The 15501-nt window shown below is 47.0% G+C and overlaps 3 protein-coding genes across 5 annotated transcripts; 2 read left to right on the top strand and 1 right to left on the bottom strand.

Moving 5' to 3' along the window:
* Positions 1-261: 261 nt before the first annotated feature.
* Positions 262-5173, top strand: LOC136483805 (uncharacterized). Its single transcript, XM_066480973.1, has one exon. The coding sequence runs from the start codon at positions 3684-3686 to the stop codon at positions 5154-5156; it is 1473 nt and encodes a 490-aa protein (XP_066337070.1). The 5' UTR covers positions 262-3683; the 3' UTR covers positions 5157-5173.
* A 47-nt stretch (positions 5174-5220) lies between these two features.
* Positions 5221-9503, bottom strand: LOC136483804 (mitogen-activated protein kinase kinase kinase 3-like). Of its 3 annotated transcripts, XM_066480969.1 has the most exons (11): positions 9050-9503; positions 7630-8115; positions 7435-7522; positions 7276-7338; positions 6978-7138; positions 6783-6858; positions 6626-6685; positions 6420-6527; positions 6080-6316; positions 5751-5875; positions 5221-5672 (listed from the first exon to the last, which is right to left on the bottom strand). In XM_066480969.1, exons 1-11 carry the CDS (start codon positions 9421-9423, stop codon positions 5423-5425), a joined length of 2028 nt encoding a protein of 675 aa, XP_066337066.1. In that variant the 5' UTR covers positions 9424-9503; the 3' UTR covers positions 5221-5422. The 3 variants fall into 3 exon arrangements, with proteins under 3 accessions (XP_066337066.1, XP_066337067.1, XP_066337068.1); XM_066480970.1 differs by lacking the exon at positions 6626-6685; XM_066480971.1 differs by lacking the exon at positions 7276-7338.
* A 2376-nt stretch (positions 9504-11879) lies between these two features.
* On the top strand, positions 11880-12574 carry LOC136482156 (uncharacterized). The gene is made up of 2 exons (XM_066479389.1): positions 11880-12126; positions 12162-12574. The coding sequence occupies exons 1-2, from the start codon at positions 11880-11882 to the stop codon at positions 12572-12574; spliced, it is 660 nt and encodes a 219-aa protein (XP_066335486.1).
* Positions 12575-15501: the final 2927 nt, after the last annotated feature.

The raw sequence follows: 15501 nt of genomic DNA, 5'->3' as shown, positions 1-15501 counted from the left end.
TCTTGATGGTGTTTCTAGCGACCCCCATGCAGTGGATGACATACTCATAATATTATTGGGGAGTAGCAGGGCAGGAAGCAAGGTCATCATTACCACCATATATGAACACTTGGCAAAAAGGATGGATGGGTGTAATATTCTTCCTGTAGAACTCTTGCCAATGGAAGACCTTGGCTACCTGTTCATGGAAAATGCATTAGGCGGTGAACATTCTGAAGAATACCGGAAGTTACTAGTTATTGGGAAAGAGATTGCTGAGACCTTAAGAGGATGCAGTCCTTTGGCAACAAAAGTTGTGAGCGGACTACTAGGAGACAATCTCAACGAGAAGTACTGGAGCACTGTCTTGAGACACTGTCAGCAATAAGTTGCACCTCGTTCCAAGTTAAAACCTTTCATTCTAGGTTGCAAGCTTCTGCCTCACCACCTACAAAGTTGCTTTGGAATATTTGGTACATACCCACGCTGGAAATTCACATGTGAGGACTTGATAAGCCTGTGGGTGCGCAATGGTCCCAAACCAAGTTTCAGGGTTATACGAAGTCAATGATATGTTAAGAGACATAGCCTTGTGCATAGGTCCAGTGCCTCTTCCAAAAACAAGAAACAAGAGCAGGAACAAAAATTATCAAACTAGCAGGCTTTTATAGATCACAGTCTAACCAGTGTAACTCAGGAGAAGTTGGCTTCTTGGTTTATACTCCCTCCGTTCCAAATTATAATTCGTTTGACTTTTTTTACCCCAAATTTGACCACTCGTCTTATTCAAAAAAATTGTGCAAACATAGCCAAATTTAAGTTATTCTTGAAGAACTTTTGTTAATAAAGCAATCCACAACAAAAGAATTGATATTTTGCACAAATTTTTGAATAAGATGAGTGGTCAAACTTGGGATAAAAAAGTCAAACGAATTATAATTTTTAACGGATTTAGTAGTTATCTGTTGCCTTTACAGTTGTTGGTTTTATTGGACTGGACACTAGGCTCCTAACCTAATTTCCAGTTGGATCTGTTTTCTTGGATGAATATACAAGGAAAAGCATCATTCGTGTGGTGGTGGAATGTGAGTATGTGACCAGGATTCAAAGTTTGGTGATCATCTATTTTAGATATTTATTACTCCCTCTGTCCTAAAATATAAGATGGATAATATTCCAAGTTTGTTCTAAGTCAATCTAAATTTGACCATATTTATAGAAAAGAAGAATAATATTTATGACATCAAATGCATCATTGGAAAATATATTTTCATAATTTACATATTTGATGGTCGATGTTAAAGTTAATACTCTTCTCTATAAACTTGGTCAAGCTTAGCATAATTTGATTTAGAACAAACTTCGATCCCCTGTATTTTAGGACGGAGGGAGTAGTTTGTCTTTGTTCATTCCTGCTCGTGCAGAGGTCGGAAGTCACTTATGGAACACAAACATTCAAAATGTTTAAACTTTTGGCTATGGATAATTTTATGTCTCCAAGAAGATTCATATTTGCAAAACAAAACAATGTTTGTGTATTTGTCACCAAAAGTTCATTAATAATACTACAGTTATACTAGGTTTATAATTAATGTAGAATTATCTTTCAAAAAAATAATTAATGTGGAATTTATTGGTCAATGTCACCTTTTTGGAGACCATGCCATTTCTACAATGACTCTCATTTGTGATGGATAGAGCAATCATTCAGCAGCCATTTGCGGTTGACATTCCTAACTGAAGGAAAGGACATACCATGGGATGCAAAAAAAAAAAACTTACAAGTTTGTTTGACACAATGCCCCTATTGGAGTGATTTGTCGATTCCAATGCTTCTAAACAGTATAATGCTAATTTAGTAGTCTCATCTTCATGAATAATCAACTTACATGATCCGCATCAAGTGGAGAAAAATATCCAAAGTAACATGAGAAAATAATTTGAGGATGCACCAAAGTATGTATTGCTATTAACTCCATAGACACTACTACGTGCATATCAAAAAATCACATAGGCGACTGAATACACAGGAGCAACATTATTGGGCACTTTTTAAATTTCGCAGATATATAACAATATAAAGATATAAAGAATATATAAAGACCAAATCCAGTTTCCTTTTTCTTTTTTCGTTCCTTTCATAAAAATGTAAATAACTTTTGCCATGCTGCAGCATTCTGGCACCTAAGTTATGATATCTCCAAAGAAACGTTATAAAAAAATGCAGTACAGAGTTGCAGAAATGCCAAAGCATTATTTAACTTACACTGGCATTGAAGATTAGATAGGACACTCCCACTGATCCACAGTTCAGTCCAGCCCCACCACCTGAGGTGAGCACAATAAATCAACACCCACGAAGCAATGTACTCTTAACTAAACAAAAAAACAATAAAAACAATGCAGTAGCCACTAGCCACAAATAGGAACAGCATTCCTTTTGTAGAGAAACAAAATCACCAGTTGGTTCAACACATGAATTAGCCATTTGCAAATGGTACATCACGAATAGTTACAATAAATAGCCTAGTCAAGGAGGCATGAATATTAAATGACGTTCGAGAAAAAAAGTAGGTATAAATGGTATCCTTAATCTCCCATATCAACACGATAGGACCGCAGAAGCAAAACAGCGTGTAGTTTCTACTTGTTAAGTGCATGAAGACTCACCTACTACAGGCCCAATCTCCACTAAGGGAGACTTCTTCAACTTCTGTTATTTCATAAGGTTAGTAACACTACTAAGTCTTGCTGCAAGAAATCAAAAATTAACTTCTCCGTGTAGCTCCATTGCAACTCCAATAACTAACTCTGCAGCAATAAATCCAACAAGCAATGAACAAAGTAACTTCTGATAAAAATGTGACATCTATAGGAACTAGATCTAAGCATCAAAGGTCCCCAACTCTAGTCAACTGTATGTTGAAGCAAACCATCAGTCAGAATGGAAATATTAGTTGAGTCACTGTCGACGAGTCAATGACAATTTTGTGCTAGTCTAGCTCAACAAAACCATCATAATAATCATAAACTAATGAAAACTGAGACAGAAATCTACAATTTGTGCTGTATGCTCCCTGGTTTCCATCTATTATAGTATAATAAGAAAACAATTATTCACTATGTTAACTGGCCGGAGCTCCAATAAACTAATTATCACTAGACATCTCACATGTCATCCTCGCGATATGATGGAATAATAGCATGAATCCTGAAATCATACTTGCAACCAGAATCCATTTTGTCCACGCGAGAAATCAATCAATAACTCTATTTCTGATGGAATGTCAGAATGTGATACGCGGCACAACTCAGCTTCCTACCCATGGTTTTGGACAAACTTCTGTAGAAGGGATGAAGGGAAGGGTGACAACTGGCAACAGGATCCGATATCCCACAAGTAAAGCTCAGTGGATTTATGGAGGTGGCGGCCCTGGCGGGTATCTGACCATTCTGACGATGGCCGCGACATGTGACTTTGTGAGGGAGCGAAATTGGGAGAGGAAAGGGATCAACAGAGACTAGTAAAGACCTCTTAGGGGCTTAGGGTGCCGACATTCCTCGCAACCTTGCAGTTCACCGGCGGCGGCGGCACCGCCGCTACGGCCCGCCGAACAACGGGAACAACCAAAGGGTTGAAGACTTCTTTCAGAAACGCACCCCCAAAAAGAGCAGCTACAGTATTTCTGAAGCCTTGAGGATCCATGTGTAAAAGTAGTATTTCTCAATTCCCTACCTGTGAAAATATCAATACATGGGGGCCTGACCGCCTGAGGCCTGTCACTGTGGGAAGCGCTCGCACGCGCACACCATTCCACGGCGGCGTGCGCTACTACGGAGAGGGACGCAACCTGCACATGACCTGTTCGATGGAATGCCGCAGCATTTCGGAGACCTTGCTGCGCGCCAATGCCGCGCTCTGCGTGCTCGCGCCGGCCGTCCGCGGGCTGCGCGGTGCCCACCGCCGCAGCATTCACCTCGCGCCAGGCCCGTCCTCGCCCGACGAGGACGATGTGCGAGACCGCGCCCCGCCTCCTCGGCGCTGGTACCGGGCAGCATACGCCCGGCTCCTCCGGCATGCGGGGTCACTGGCAGGGGTCGACCACGCGGGAGGCCTTCCGCGGCACGGGGCGACGGGGTCCCTCGTCGCATGCCCGCACGCCGCCGCCCGGGCCGCGCACTTTGACGCGCTCGCGGGTGAGTTCGTCGCCGCCGCGGCCGCCGCGAGGCGCGGCCACCCGCCGCCGAAGATGGAGGCGACGTCGCTGAGCTCGTTGACGCAGGTCTGCGACGTGCTCGGCGTCACGGCGCAGCGGAGGAAGAACGTACGGCTCACCGTCTGCCCGCAGGTGACGCAGCACCACGTCTGGCGGGGCGCGCTCGAGGCGGTGCTCGGGGATCTCCAGGCCGACATGGCGTCGCTGGACACCCCGTCCCCGGCGACCCAGATGGCCGAGCAGATCGCGTCCGCATGCACCCGCTTCGTGTCGGAGACAGCGACGTCCTCGTCGCCGTCCTGGATGCGCCCGACACCGTTTAAGAAACCAGCAGAACCGCCGCCTCCGGCCAAGAAGTGGCAAGAAGTGCTGGACATGTTTACTGACCTCGCCAGGAGCCTGGAGTCCGAGGATCGACTCACCGGGCACGCGCAGAAGGTGAAGGCCATGAAGGAGGGGTTGTACCAGATACGGGATGTCGTCATTGAGCGGGACATCGCCTTCAAGGAGGCGCGCCGGCAGGACTGCCTGGTGCAGAGGAAGCTGTCCAAGAGCCTGGGCCATTCCTCCAGGTGCCTGTACACGCTGCTCCTCTTCTACCTCTATGGCACCGTCCGGGACATGGAGGTGCATGTCGGCAAGTGCATTTCTGGCAAGGGAGGCAGGAATGTCGCCGTTCACGCCACGCAATTCCTGACCGACGGCGATGAAACGACGATCAGGAATGGCATCAAGCAGCTGAGCCGTGTTCTCGGTACCTTCCGGTTTGTCTGGGAGGCCGCGAATACTGACTTTGATGCTGCCAATCACAATGGCAAAGATGTTGTGATCAAGAAAAAGAATGAAGATGCAAAGGGTGTGTTGGAGCTGCACGGTCATCTCTGGAGCTTCGGTGTTGAGGAGAAGACTCTGACATACAGAGGAGATGTGTTCCATATGCATCAGATTAGGTTACCATGAAATCTCCTTTCTCCAACACATCTTTGTGCAAAATCTAGCCATATGAACAAAACATATAGAGGTGTGATGTAAAATGCTACTCTTTTTCACTAGCTCTTCTCTGAATTTGTACAAAGGCGATGCAACTGCATCCTTGCATTCTGGGTGAAAGATACATACAGAAAGGGCAAAAAAAAGAAAAGGAGTTCCTTTGTTCCTCTAACAACATAAATTATGGAACACTTTTTCCCTGCCTGTATACAAAGTATTACTTCTTTTTGGAATCTCTACAATCTTCTTGGAGAATCAAAAGTTTGTGTTTTCAGCTGAGAGATTTCGAGCCATGGATCTGTGAGACCGCTGCTTCGCATCGGGTAGAGTGCATTGTTGATAGGACTGTAGTTGGCTGCTCCAGCTGAATAGGCTGGGTGAGGAGGGGATGGCAAGCAACTTCGGTTGGACTGCCTGTACTGCCGTAGCGGGCTAGAGCAGGGAGAAACAGGCAGGGACATGTTCATCCGAACATTGGATGCGTTCCTGGACGAAAAAAAATATCAGTTGAGGCACAATTCACAATATGTAAATTGCAATAAGTCTGACAAAAGGAGACCATACAATGCTGTGATCCTGCGACTTGATGTCGAAGGAATAGGGGATGTTGGTCCTGGTAAGTTTCTTGTCATGATATCAGGATCTCTTAAAGGAGATAAGCTTCTGTATGGTGACGTTGCAATCTTCACCTGGAGAAAAAAACATACCATTAAGAAATCATGAGGGATGCCTTGAAATATGGTGTCAGATTGTAATAAACTGTGCTCATGTTTACAGCTTACTTATACTTAGATACATGCATATCTTACATCATGCTCTAATATAGAACACATGAAGATCTCATAATGGAGCAACTATTGCCAAAAAATATAAGCAGGATGTGGAAGTCGTACCATGCTGTTTTTCCCATCAGTTGAAGTAGGAAACATATCCCTTGTGATGCCAGACCTGGAACTCCTGACTGTAGCATGGTCCTTTACAAAAGGGTGATCCATCAGCTGAGCAGCTGTAGGGCGGGCTGCAGGATCACGCTGCAAGCAGAGTTTCAGAAAGCTTTTTGCCTCAGAAGAAAGATTATCCGGGATATCAGGTATGTCTTTGCTGTTCCCAATTTTGAATATTGCAGCCACCTGTGAAATCCATCCAAGATTAGCAGATAATCACTGGAAGAATTGGCATCATATAATTGATAAGCATGTAAAAGTAATTGTACCCATTCAGTCAATAACTCACCCCTTCATACTGACTCCAAGGAGGCTTTGCTGTTGCCATCTCAAGAATGGTGCAGCCAAGGCTCCAAATGTCTACTGAAAGGCTGTAACCATTGCTATTCATAATAACCTGAAAATTTTGACATGAAAAGAAAGAATTCAAGCCTTTAGTTAATGTCTGTTCACTATGGGAGAATCAACAAGATACTTCAACATCAGTAGCCTCACTTCTGGTGCCATCCAGTAAGGGCTCCCTTTGAAGGATTTGATAGATGTATATGCTGATATCTGTGTAAATAACAGATTATTGATTAAAAGTATAAGATAAGAAAGGCAGGCAGTTAACTATAGAATTATGAGATGCTTGACAGAATTTAGCACTTACATGCTTGGCCATACCAAAATCAGCAAGCTTGATGTCACCATTAGGATCGACAAGTATGTTTGCTCCTTTGATATCCCTGTCAGAAAAGTAAACTTTCATTAATAAGTAAAGACACTAAGACTGACATGGAGTTCTACAAAAGAGTAAAAGACAACCATATCTTATATATTGATGATGGTAATGACTGCCAAATACCTATGCACTGTATTCCGCCCATGCAAGTATGCAAGGCCAGAAAGGATTTGTGCTGTGTAATTCCGAAGAACTGCCTCCCCAAATGGACCATATTCTTGAAGCAACTTATGGATAGAGCCCCCAGAAACATACTCGAGATAGACCGAGAGTGTCTCATTGCACTGCATTGTAGCATAAAACACATATTAATATGACCGTTGTATCAATGCTTAATTTCAAGGCTGTAATTGCACCGCTTATGAGTGTTATGATGGATTATTATGTAATCACAGAAGATCACTGTTAATTCAGTAATTACCAAATCACTGCCATAGTACTGAACAATGTTTGGATGTGATAGCTCTCTCAGCAGCATGATTTCCTATACATAGCAGCTAGTGTCAGTATGAGAAGGAAATACAGTTTCTTCTACAACATTGATGCCGATATGTACAATATTTTCATACTATATAATCACCTGATTTAGCTGCCTGAGGCACTCTTTTGAGTTAGAATCATCTGAAATGACCTTAACCTCTTTAATTGCACACATTTGACCGCCTTCACTGCATAGCATATATTTTGAATATGAGTCTGTATGGTGTTAAAACGAAACGAATATTACTCATCTGAAGAAATGTGAGAAAAACACAATGCTTCAAAATCGAAGTACCTGTTGAATCCCATGTATACTTGCCCAAACGTCCCACTACCTAGCAACTTCCCCTTCTTCCACTGTAGAGAACGGGAAGGCAGGCAAGGGGCGCCTGGAGGAAGTGGAAGAGGTTGGGGTGAGCTTGAGCTTCGCGAATCATCCTGCCATGAAGTAGGAGATGTAGGGCATTGCCCAAATGTTCTTGATGGCACAGGGGAATTTGGATAGTGATGTCTCCTTGAGCTAGGAGGAGAAGTGGGCACTTGTGTACTGAACACAATTTCTGTTGATTTCCGGCCACGACAGTATGTAGTTCGATCATTTGCAAGATCCAGATTTTGAAGGTGAAATTCTTTCCTTGGGGAAACTGATGTTTCAGACAATCGGGTATGCTCCACAGCCTGATTATTGGTGAAAATGGTCCCCTCTGCTGGCACATAACTTTGTTTCCGATATTCAATTGCTACTGCTCTGCCCAGAAGAGTGCTGCTTGTTTCTGACAACCTATGAAGTCAGACATAGGAACCAATTTTCAGATGAAATACATGTCTTTGATAAACAAATAGTAGTACTTTGTCTTTACATCCTGAAGATATCGTATCTCAATCAATAATTTCCATCAGAGAAATTTCACAAAGTGTGAAAAAATATCTTTTTTTCTCTCTATAACTAGACTAGTAGAACCGAGCCCATCAGAGAAATCCACCCGAATTGGCTGAATATAAGAAGAAGAAACAAGTTTCAGAAGCAATCATCAACAGTAAGTGCTTTAGCCATAAATGCATAATAGGTCGATATAAGATAATTGAATCCGTAAACCAATTGGACCAATTCGCCCAAAATCCAAATAGCCACTGAAATCATCTGAACTGATGAAATTTGTACACCAGAAGAAAAAAGCTGACCGAATTTCAGAGTAGCATGTTATTTGACTACAGGTGGACAAATTTCAGAAGGCAAAAACAGTCAACACTACTCTAAACTGGGTACTAAGCAATTAAGCATACCCAGAGAATGAAAAATCAGCAGATAACACACCAAAATTGCAGCTCCAAAATCCAAGCCACCAAAAAAAATTATCAAACAAAGCAAACATCAAATATTTCAAACACTAAGAGTTCAACAAATCTCGGCACCTAAACCCATTTTGGAATATAGCACACAGCTCCCACTCCCCAGTTCACCCTGAATTCAATCGGACGGGCAACCATAACGACGCCATCCACAAGGAAATTGAGCCAAAATAATAATAATAAGGTTCAGGAACAGCATAATTGGCCCCCAAAACGAACGCACTTTACACCAAATCCCGCACGGGAACAGCACCAAACAGCGCAACTTTAGTTCCCCCGTGAACCAACGAACCAACCAACCAACCACCCAAACACACAAACCACCGGACCAGCCGCCGCGCGGTGCGCCGCCCACGTCGTCTCACCTGTAAACCCCGAGATCCAGCTGCTCGTCGGACGCCGAGGACCCTAGCGAGGAGCCGCCGCCGCTGGACGCCGACGCCGACGCGGAGGCGGAGGCAGAAGCGGACGGCAGCGGCGCCGGCAAGGACGCCGGGCGCGGGAGCGGGAGCCCAATAACCTCCCCCGCCGCCGCCGGCGGCGGCGGCGGTTGCTGCTTCCCACGGACGCCCTTGGCGAGGACCGCCTCGTCGAAGCTGCTCGCCTTCTTCTTCCCCTTCTCCTGCTTCACCTCGCCGGCGATGGCAACGGCCGCCGGGATCGAGCCGGACGGCGCCGGCGACGCCGCTCCGGCTTTGCTAGACTTGCTCCTGCCGTTGCCCTTCCACCACGCCGGCATCCTGCCGCTCCACGGTGGCTTCAGAGTTTGAGAGAGAGAAAGAAGGAGAGGCGTACACGCGGGAGACGAGAGGAAGGGGGGCAGAGCCTCCTCTTGAGCAAGTTGTAACGACCGGGGTCGCCGTTGCGGGGCCCGCCTGGCAGCTGCGCGTCGTAGCAGCCTGCCTGCGCGCGCGGGCACGAGTGGGTGGCGCCCGTTGCACACGTAGCGCCACCGGCCGCCCAGTTCTGGCGCGGTGGGACCACACGGTGCGCCAACCCCCTGCTGGAGCAAGGGGCCCGCCGCAATGACGCGGGTTGCTGGCTCGTGGGGCCGGAGGCGCCAACCGGGCCCACGCGGGACGTGGGGGCCAGGTGGGTGTTGTCGTGCAGCGTGCGTGTTGGCGGGGAAGTGGAGGAGGGGCAACTGGACTGGAGTGGTGGTAGGCTGACGTGTCCGGCGGGTTAGGTTGAATTGGGTTGGCTGCTAAGCACACAGTTGTGGCCTGGTTGGGGTTTATCGCTCGCGACGCTGCCACGGCCAGCACACTACTGTTTCTTTTCGTCCTTGCTGATTTTTTTTTTCTCTTCGTCCTTGCATTTTGATTAGAAATAGAGAGAATTCTTTATTTGACGTTGGAAAAATGAGTCGTTTCTTTTTTGGTTCTGAAATTTTCTTCGTTTTTTCTATTTAACACTCACTTCAACTTTCATCCTTAATTTGACACTACCGTCAAATCCGTTAGCTAACGGTGTTAACTGGCGGTTAAAAAGACGTTTTTGCCCCTAGAAAAAAAAACGGCGAAGCAAATTTGAGAGGAAAAAAACATGCGTCTTTTTTTTTTGCAGCTGGGCACATGCATCAAAGGCGGGCGCAGGCTTTTTTTCCTCTCAAATTTGCTTTGCCGTTTTTTTCTAGGGGCAAAAACGCCTTTTTAACAGCCAGTTAACACCGTTTGCTAACGGATTTGACGGTAGTGTCAAATTATGGATAAAAGTTGAAGTGAGTGTCAAATAGGGAACGAAGAAAATTTCAGGACAAAAAAAAAACGACTCATTTTCCCGGTGTCAAATAAGAAATTCTCTCTTAGAAATACTACTAGTAAAATATTTGAATTTGTTAGCTAGGGATGTTCAGATGCCGCTTTTTGTTTTTATAAGATGCGCAGTAATGGTGATGGGAGGACTGCATGATGGGTGCGCCAGTGATTGAGAAACGTTACTTGTATTTATCTATTCTCTTGTGCCGACTAGCGAGTGTGATGTTTATTTTAAATTCGCGTTGATATGGAACAAGGGTCAATTATCGTATACCAAACATGAAGAATTGTTTTTTTTTCTTAATCTGTCATCATGTCAACTGTCTTGCATTGTTTCTTTTTATTTTGATCAAGTGTTATTGTTTTGGTTGACACATACCTAACCTTGTTCTTGTAATGATGCGTAGTATATTATTCAGTTCTGGCTACTACATCTCATTTGAATTGAAATAAACTGTTAGAGTACTACTATGATGCCTCATTTTGTTTTTCACTAGCAAATATGTCCGTGCATTGCAACCGAACTAAATATGTATTGGAATCCAACTCTATATCATCGATAGAAGCGGGTTGTTCTAGCTCTCATGTGTGTGGGTTATGAGTCCGGATCACATATACAAGATACATAAGACGCCATCCAATATGTATTAGAATTGTGTTCCGTATTCATCATTGGTAAACACGAGTTGTGCAAACTCGTATGATTATGGGTCATGATTTGGGATCACATATGAAACTACAGTTTGGAAAGTAAAAAAAGCAGTACCGAAGAAACCTCCACTGTCTAGGTACTTGGGGGGTTGAAAGAAAAAACAATATATGGAGAGAAATTTTGCTTCTTTAATGTTAGATATAGATTTAAAATTTTCTGATTGTGAATTGGAGTCATTCAACGTCAGTGATGACATGAGGTCTGTCATTTGTATTGGGACAGTAATAATTATTGATGCTGACATGAGGGCTATCAATGATGTTGAAAAGTTACTCACTCATCATAATTATCTATTTTGTTGGAGCAAGGATAGGTTTTACTCCCTCCGTCAACAAAAGAATATAGTTGTGGGAACCGCGTCAATCAAACTAGCTCACGTTTGACCAAGTTTATAGTAAATAATAGGAAAAATTGTCTACCGGACACCTAAAGTGGAGGTCGTTGGCTAACGAACACCCAAAATTGAGCCATTTGCTGGAAGACACTCTCGTTACTGATAATTATGATGTTGGACACCGCGCCCCTTATTTTATTCATTTCCACTGGTTGAGGAGAGAGAACAGCTGTGGAATAACATTCTTGCCCCTGTCACTTTCTTCTTCCTTTCTCCCTTTCTCTTTTTTTTTATTTCCTGTCCCCGCCACCCTCTCCGCCTCCCGCACCCGCCGGCACATCGTTGATCCCGCCTTTGCAAGCTAGTGCTTTGCTAGAGTTCTGCAGTTAGCCATGGATCTGGCGATGACCCCGGCGCGGCGGCCCATGGACCCAGGTCTGGCGCGGTGTCTGTGGCACGTGGTGCTGGCTGTGTGCCACATGCTGTGGCGCGGCCTGTCCCCAAAGCGTATCATGATGGACATCCACCTCCTCCTGGGCCGCGGCAAGCTCGTCAGGCGGACGCTGCGCGACCACCTTGCGCACAACCCGTCGAGCCACCACCGCCGCCACGGCCACCACCTCACCAACTACGGCGGCGCGTCGTCCCGGGCGGCGCGTCATCCCGCGCATCGTCGTCCTCCTCCTCCTCCACGCTCGCCTCGTTCTACGGCCACCCCCGGGAGGTGGAGTTCAGCTGCACCACCATGCCGTCATACCCGCAGGGGCTCTTCTTCCCCTTCAAGGGCCGTGGTGGTGGTGGCCGGGCACGCGGCGAGCAATATGGCAGCCTCGACAAGGCGGTCGTGGCGCGCGCATTCGAGATGCTCAGCGCCAAGGTGGACGCCGGGGGCGGCACCCCTGCAGTCGCGCCGTCACCCACGGTGGCCACCGCGACGCCGTCGCCCATGGTGGCGTGGATCCTGGGCCGCAGCCTCGCCGGGGTCCGCCCATTGCGCGTCACCGACTCGGCGTTCCCGGCGGTGCCCAAGGATGGGTGCTGCTACGACGACTTCATACGGAAGTTCTACAAGCAGCTCAGGTTGTAGCCGACCGCTGCCACATCGGATGCCTACCAGCGCCGCCGTGGTTAGCTAGCTAGCTGGGTAGGCTTGTTCAGCCATGCACACACATCAGCCGGCACAACTTTCCTTGGGATCCATGACGTGCACGCGTGTTGTTGTTTCGGTCGTTTCGCGTCTCGTTCATCTTGTCCGTGGAAAAGAGAAAGGGAGAGAGGAAGAAGAAAGCGGCAGGGGCAAGAATGTCTTTTCACCGCTGTTCTCTCTCCTCAACCAGTGGAAATGAATAAAATAAGAGGCGCGATGTCCAGCAGCATAATTATCAGTAACGACTAACGAGAGTGTCTTCCAGCAAATGGCTCAATTTTGGGTGTCCGTCAGTCAACGACCTCTACTTTCGATGTCCGCTAGACAATTGTCCCTAAATAATATTAGCATTTATGTCTCTAAATAAATTTATATTATAAAAATATATTTTATAACTAATGTAATGATACTTATTTTGTATCACCAAATGTTAGTACTTTTTTATATAAATTTAATCAAAACTTAAACTATTTGACTTATCGAAAAACGAAAATTGTATTATTTTATGCATGGAGGGAATACCTCATCGGATTAAAGTTGATTCAAAGGATGAGCCATGTACCGCATAAGAATCCAAACCTGTACGCGAGTGCACAGGAGGAAAATAAGAAGGATCGGGAAACCCCTGAAACGTGCAACAGATGTACTAGTGGATGCTCCACTACAACAGAACCGAGCGCGTGGAAGTAGCAAATTTCCAGGTGCGCCTGTTGCTGTTGGCGCGGATAACGCAGCACATTCTTGTGGCAGTGCCGCAGAACGGAGAACCCAGGGACTGCCGGACTGCCTCTGCCCTCAAGAAGCAGGTGCATGCACGCGGCCAGGAAGTCCTGCGGGCGTGACGGGAGGCACGCACGTCTTTGCTTCGCGGTTGGTTCGCGTGGCTTTTACCCGGCTGCCCCCACGTCACCGGCCGGCCGGCCGGCCTTTGATTCACAGTACAATCCCTCGGTTGTGACTCGGTCCCATCCGGCCACCCCGCGGTCTCCTAGTTTTCCTCGGTCGCCGTCGTGGTCACATGGGAAATATGCGTGTGCGCTGCGGACTGCGGTGTGCGGTGTGCGGCTGTCTCCGTCCGTCGCTGTACAATTCCATTCCCCGCTTCCGCCCCGCCCCGGGAAGCACACCCTTCGCTTCGCAGACAATCCGGGTTCGGGGGGCTTATTTGGAATGCGGGATTTTTTTTCTATTCCTGCGTTTTTCCTGTGAAATTAAACTGATTCATGTGAAATTCCTGTAAAATTCCTGCGTTCCAAATAGGCCCTCAAGTTGATCCGGAAGCGAGCGCCACCGACGGTGAAAAGGGAAACCATCCAAGATTGAATATGGGGATTCAATTTAATTTTGGAAACCGATACTCCAACTACATGCATGCAGTATGTTTTCTACTTATGAAACATTCTGTCAGATTGCTGTAGGATTTTATACGTTTATTAACTTTTTTTTTTGTTCCAAACATGTCCTACAGTCCTACTTCGATCCATGCCGTAGCTTAGCTACATGTGCAACTTCACCCGCGTGGTTTACGTACCTCCATGGCATCCGATCCATTCCAAGCATTTGCCACCACCCGCTGGCCTCAGTGGCATGCATGCAAGGGTGTGTCCAGTTACAAAGCACCTTCTTTTCATTCATCGTCACTTGCAATTAATGGCCATCGCCTTCGCTCTATATATCTCGACAATATCATCATCAAATCATCGCTATCGATCGGCATCCCCTCGTGGGCACACCACCACCTACGTCGCGCCCACCACTACACGGATCACAACCTCTAGCTCTCACCATCGCTAATGCTAAAATAGCAACTCCAACAGGACCCTTACTTGAGCCCCATAGCTAAATATAGGAGCTCATGCCAAAAACGTAGCTCCAGCAGGGTCCGGTCGTCATTAGAGCCCCCAGTTTGGGGGTGAGCACCCAAATCTCCCCCTCGGACCCCATTCTTGTTGGCCCAACGGCCGGTCCCCATCCTTTGGTTGCGTCGTTTTCTCTCCCCCGTGCAGCACGGAACCGTGCAACGGCACTCGTCCTCGCTCGCCGCCGCCCTCGCTGCCCCGCCCTCCGCCACGCGAGGTGCTCCGCCATGGCTGCGCTCTACCGCCTCGCGGGCCTCTCCTCCGCTGCGCCAGCACTCTTCCCCGTAGCACTGGCCGCTCCATTGCCCGCACCAGTGGTCGGAGCCCCACGGCAAGGCCGCCGCCATGCTCATCCGCGTCGCGCTCGGCTGCTACGCCCGCGAGGGCCGCATGCTGCTGCTCGGCACCGACCCCGCCGGCTTCATCCTGGCCTTTGTGTGTGGAGGATGTGGGGAAGAAAGATTTAAGCCAATGACAAGTGGGTCCCCTACGTTGGATTTAGGTGCCTTCATTTGGGTGGTGCTGTTGGAGTAGAAGCAAAATTTTAGGCACCCATAAGTAGGGGGGAGCACCCAAATAAAAAGTAAGGGCTCTGTTTTAGGGTCTACTGCTGGAGTTGCTCTAATATATCTACCTTGCTATGGCACCATGTCATTAATTTAACAATCACACATTGTCATCGTGTGTGATATGGTAAAAGGGGTTGCTAGCACTTGGACGTCCGATCTGGACGTTTAGCCTCAGACGGTGCAAATCCCGCTAAAACATTAATATGTGAATAAACAAAAACCCCGAACCTCATCATGCTTATATGTATGCCTGCCCGCACACCTAACACGCCCAGCCACCGCAGGTGCACCCTTGCCCCATCGTGTCCCTGACCGACGGCCCCTAGCGCGCCGCAAGCCACGTTCGCCAGCCACAAGCTCACCACGCCATTCCCCGGTGCGCCCTGACTCTCCGAACAGCGTGAAACACGTGTGTTGGTATTTATTAACGCACATAGAT

This window comes from Miscanthus floridulus, chromosome 9 (genome assembly GCF_019320115.1).
Source record: "Miscanthus floridulus cultivar M001 chromosome 9, ASM1932011v1, whole genome shotgun sequence".
NCBI lineage: Eukaryota > Viridiplantae > Streptophyta > Magnoliopsida > Poales > Poaceae > Miscanthus > Miscanthus floridulus.
The sequence above is the reverse complement of the archived record's forward strand: the minus strand, read 5'-3'. Positions and strand labels throughout refer to the sequence as shown.

What these genes read in the sequence shown, in the direction of transcription:
- LOC136483805 (XM_066480973.1), top strand. Translation starts at nt 3,684, where the DNA reads ATGTGTAAAAGTAGTATTTCTCAATTCCCTACCTGTGAAAATATCAAT.
- LOC136483804 (XM_066480969.1), bottom strand. Translation starts at nt 9,423, where the DNA reads ATGCCGGCGTGGTGGAAGGGCAACGGCAGGAGCAAGTCTAGCAAAGCC. An exon ending in CTGATGGGAAAAACAGCATG is followed by an intron (nt 5,876 to 6,079) that starts GTACGACTTCCA and finishes TTTTTTCTCCAG; the next exon opens with GTGAAGATTGCAACGTCACC. An exon ending in AGTCGCAGGATCACAGCATT is followed by an intron (nt 5,673 to 5,750) that starts GTATGGTCTCCT and finishes TTTTTCGTCCAG; the next exon opens with GAACGCATCCAATGTTCGGA.
- LOC136482156 (XM_066479389.1), top strand. Translation starts at nt 11,880, where the DNA reads ATGGATCTGGCGATGACCCCGGCGCGGCGGCCCATGGACCCAGGTCTG. An exon ending in CCTCACCAACTACGGCGGCG is followed by an intron (nt 12,127 to 12,161) that starts CGTCGTCCCGGG and finishes CCCGCGCATCGT; the next exon opens with CGTCCTCCTCCTCCTCCACG.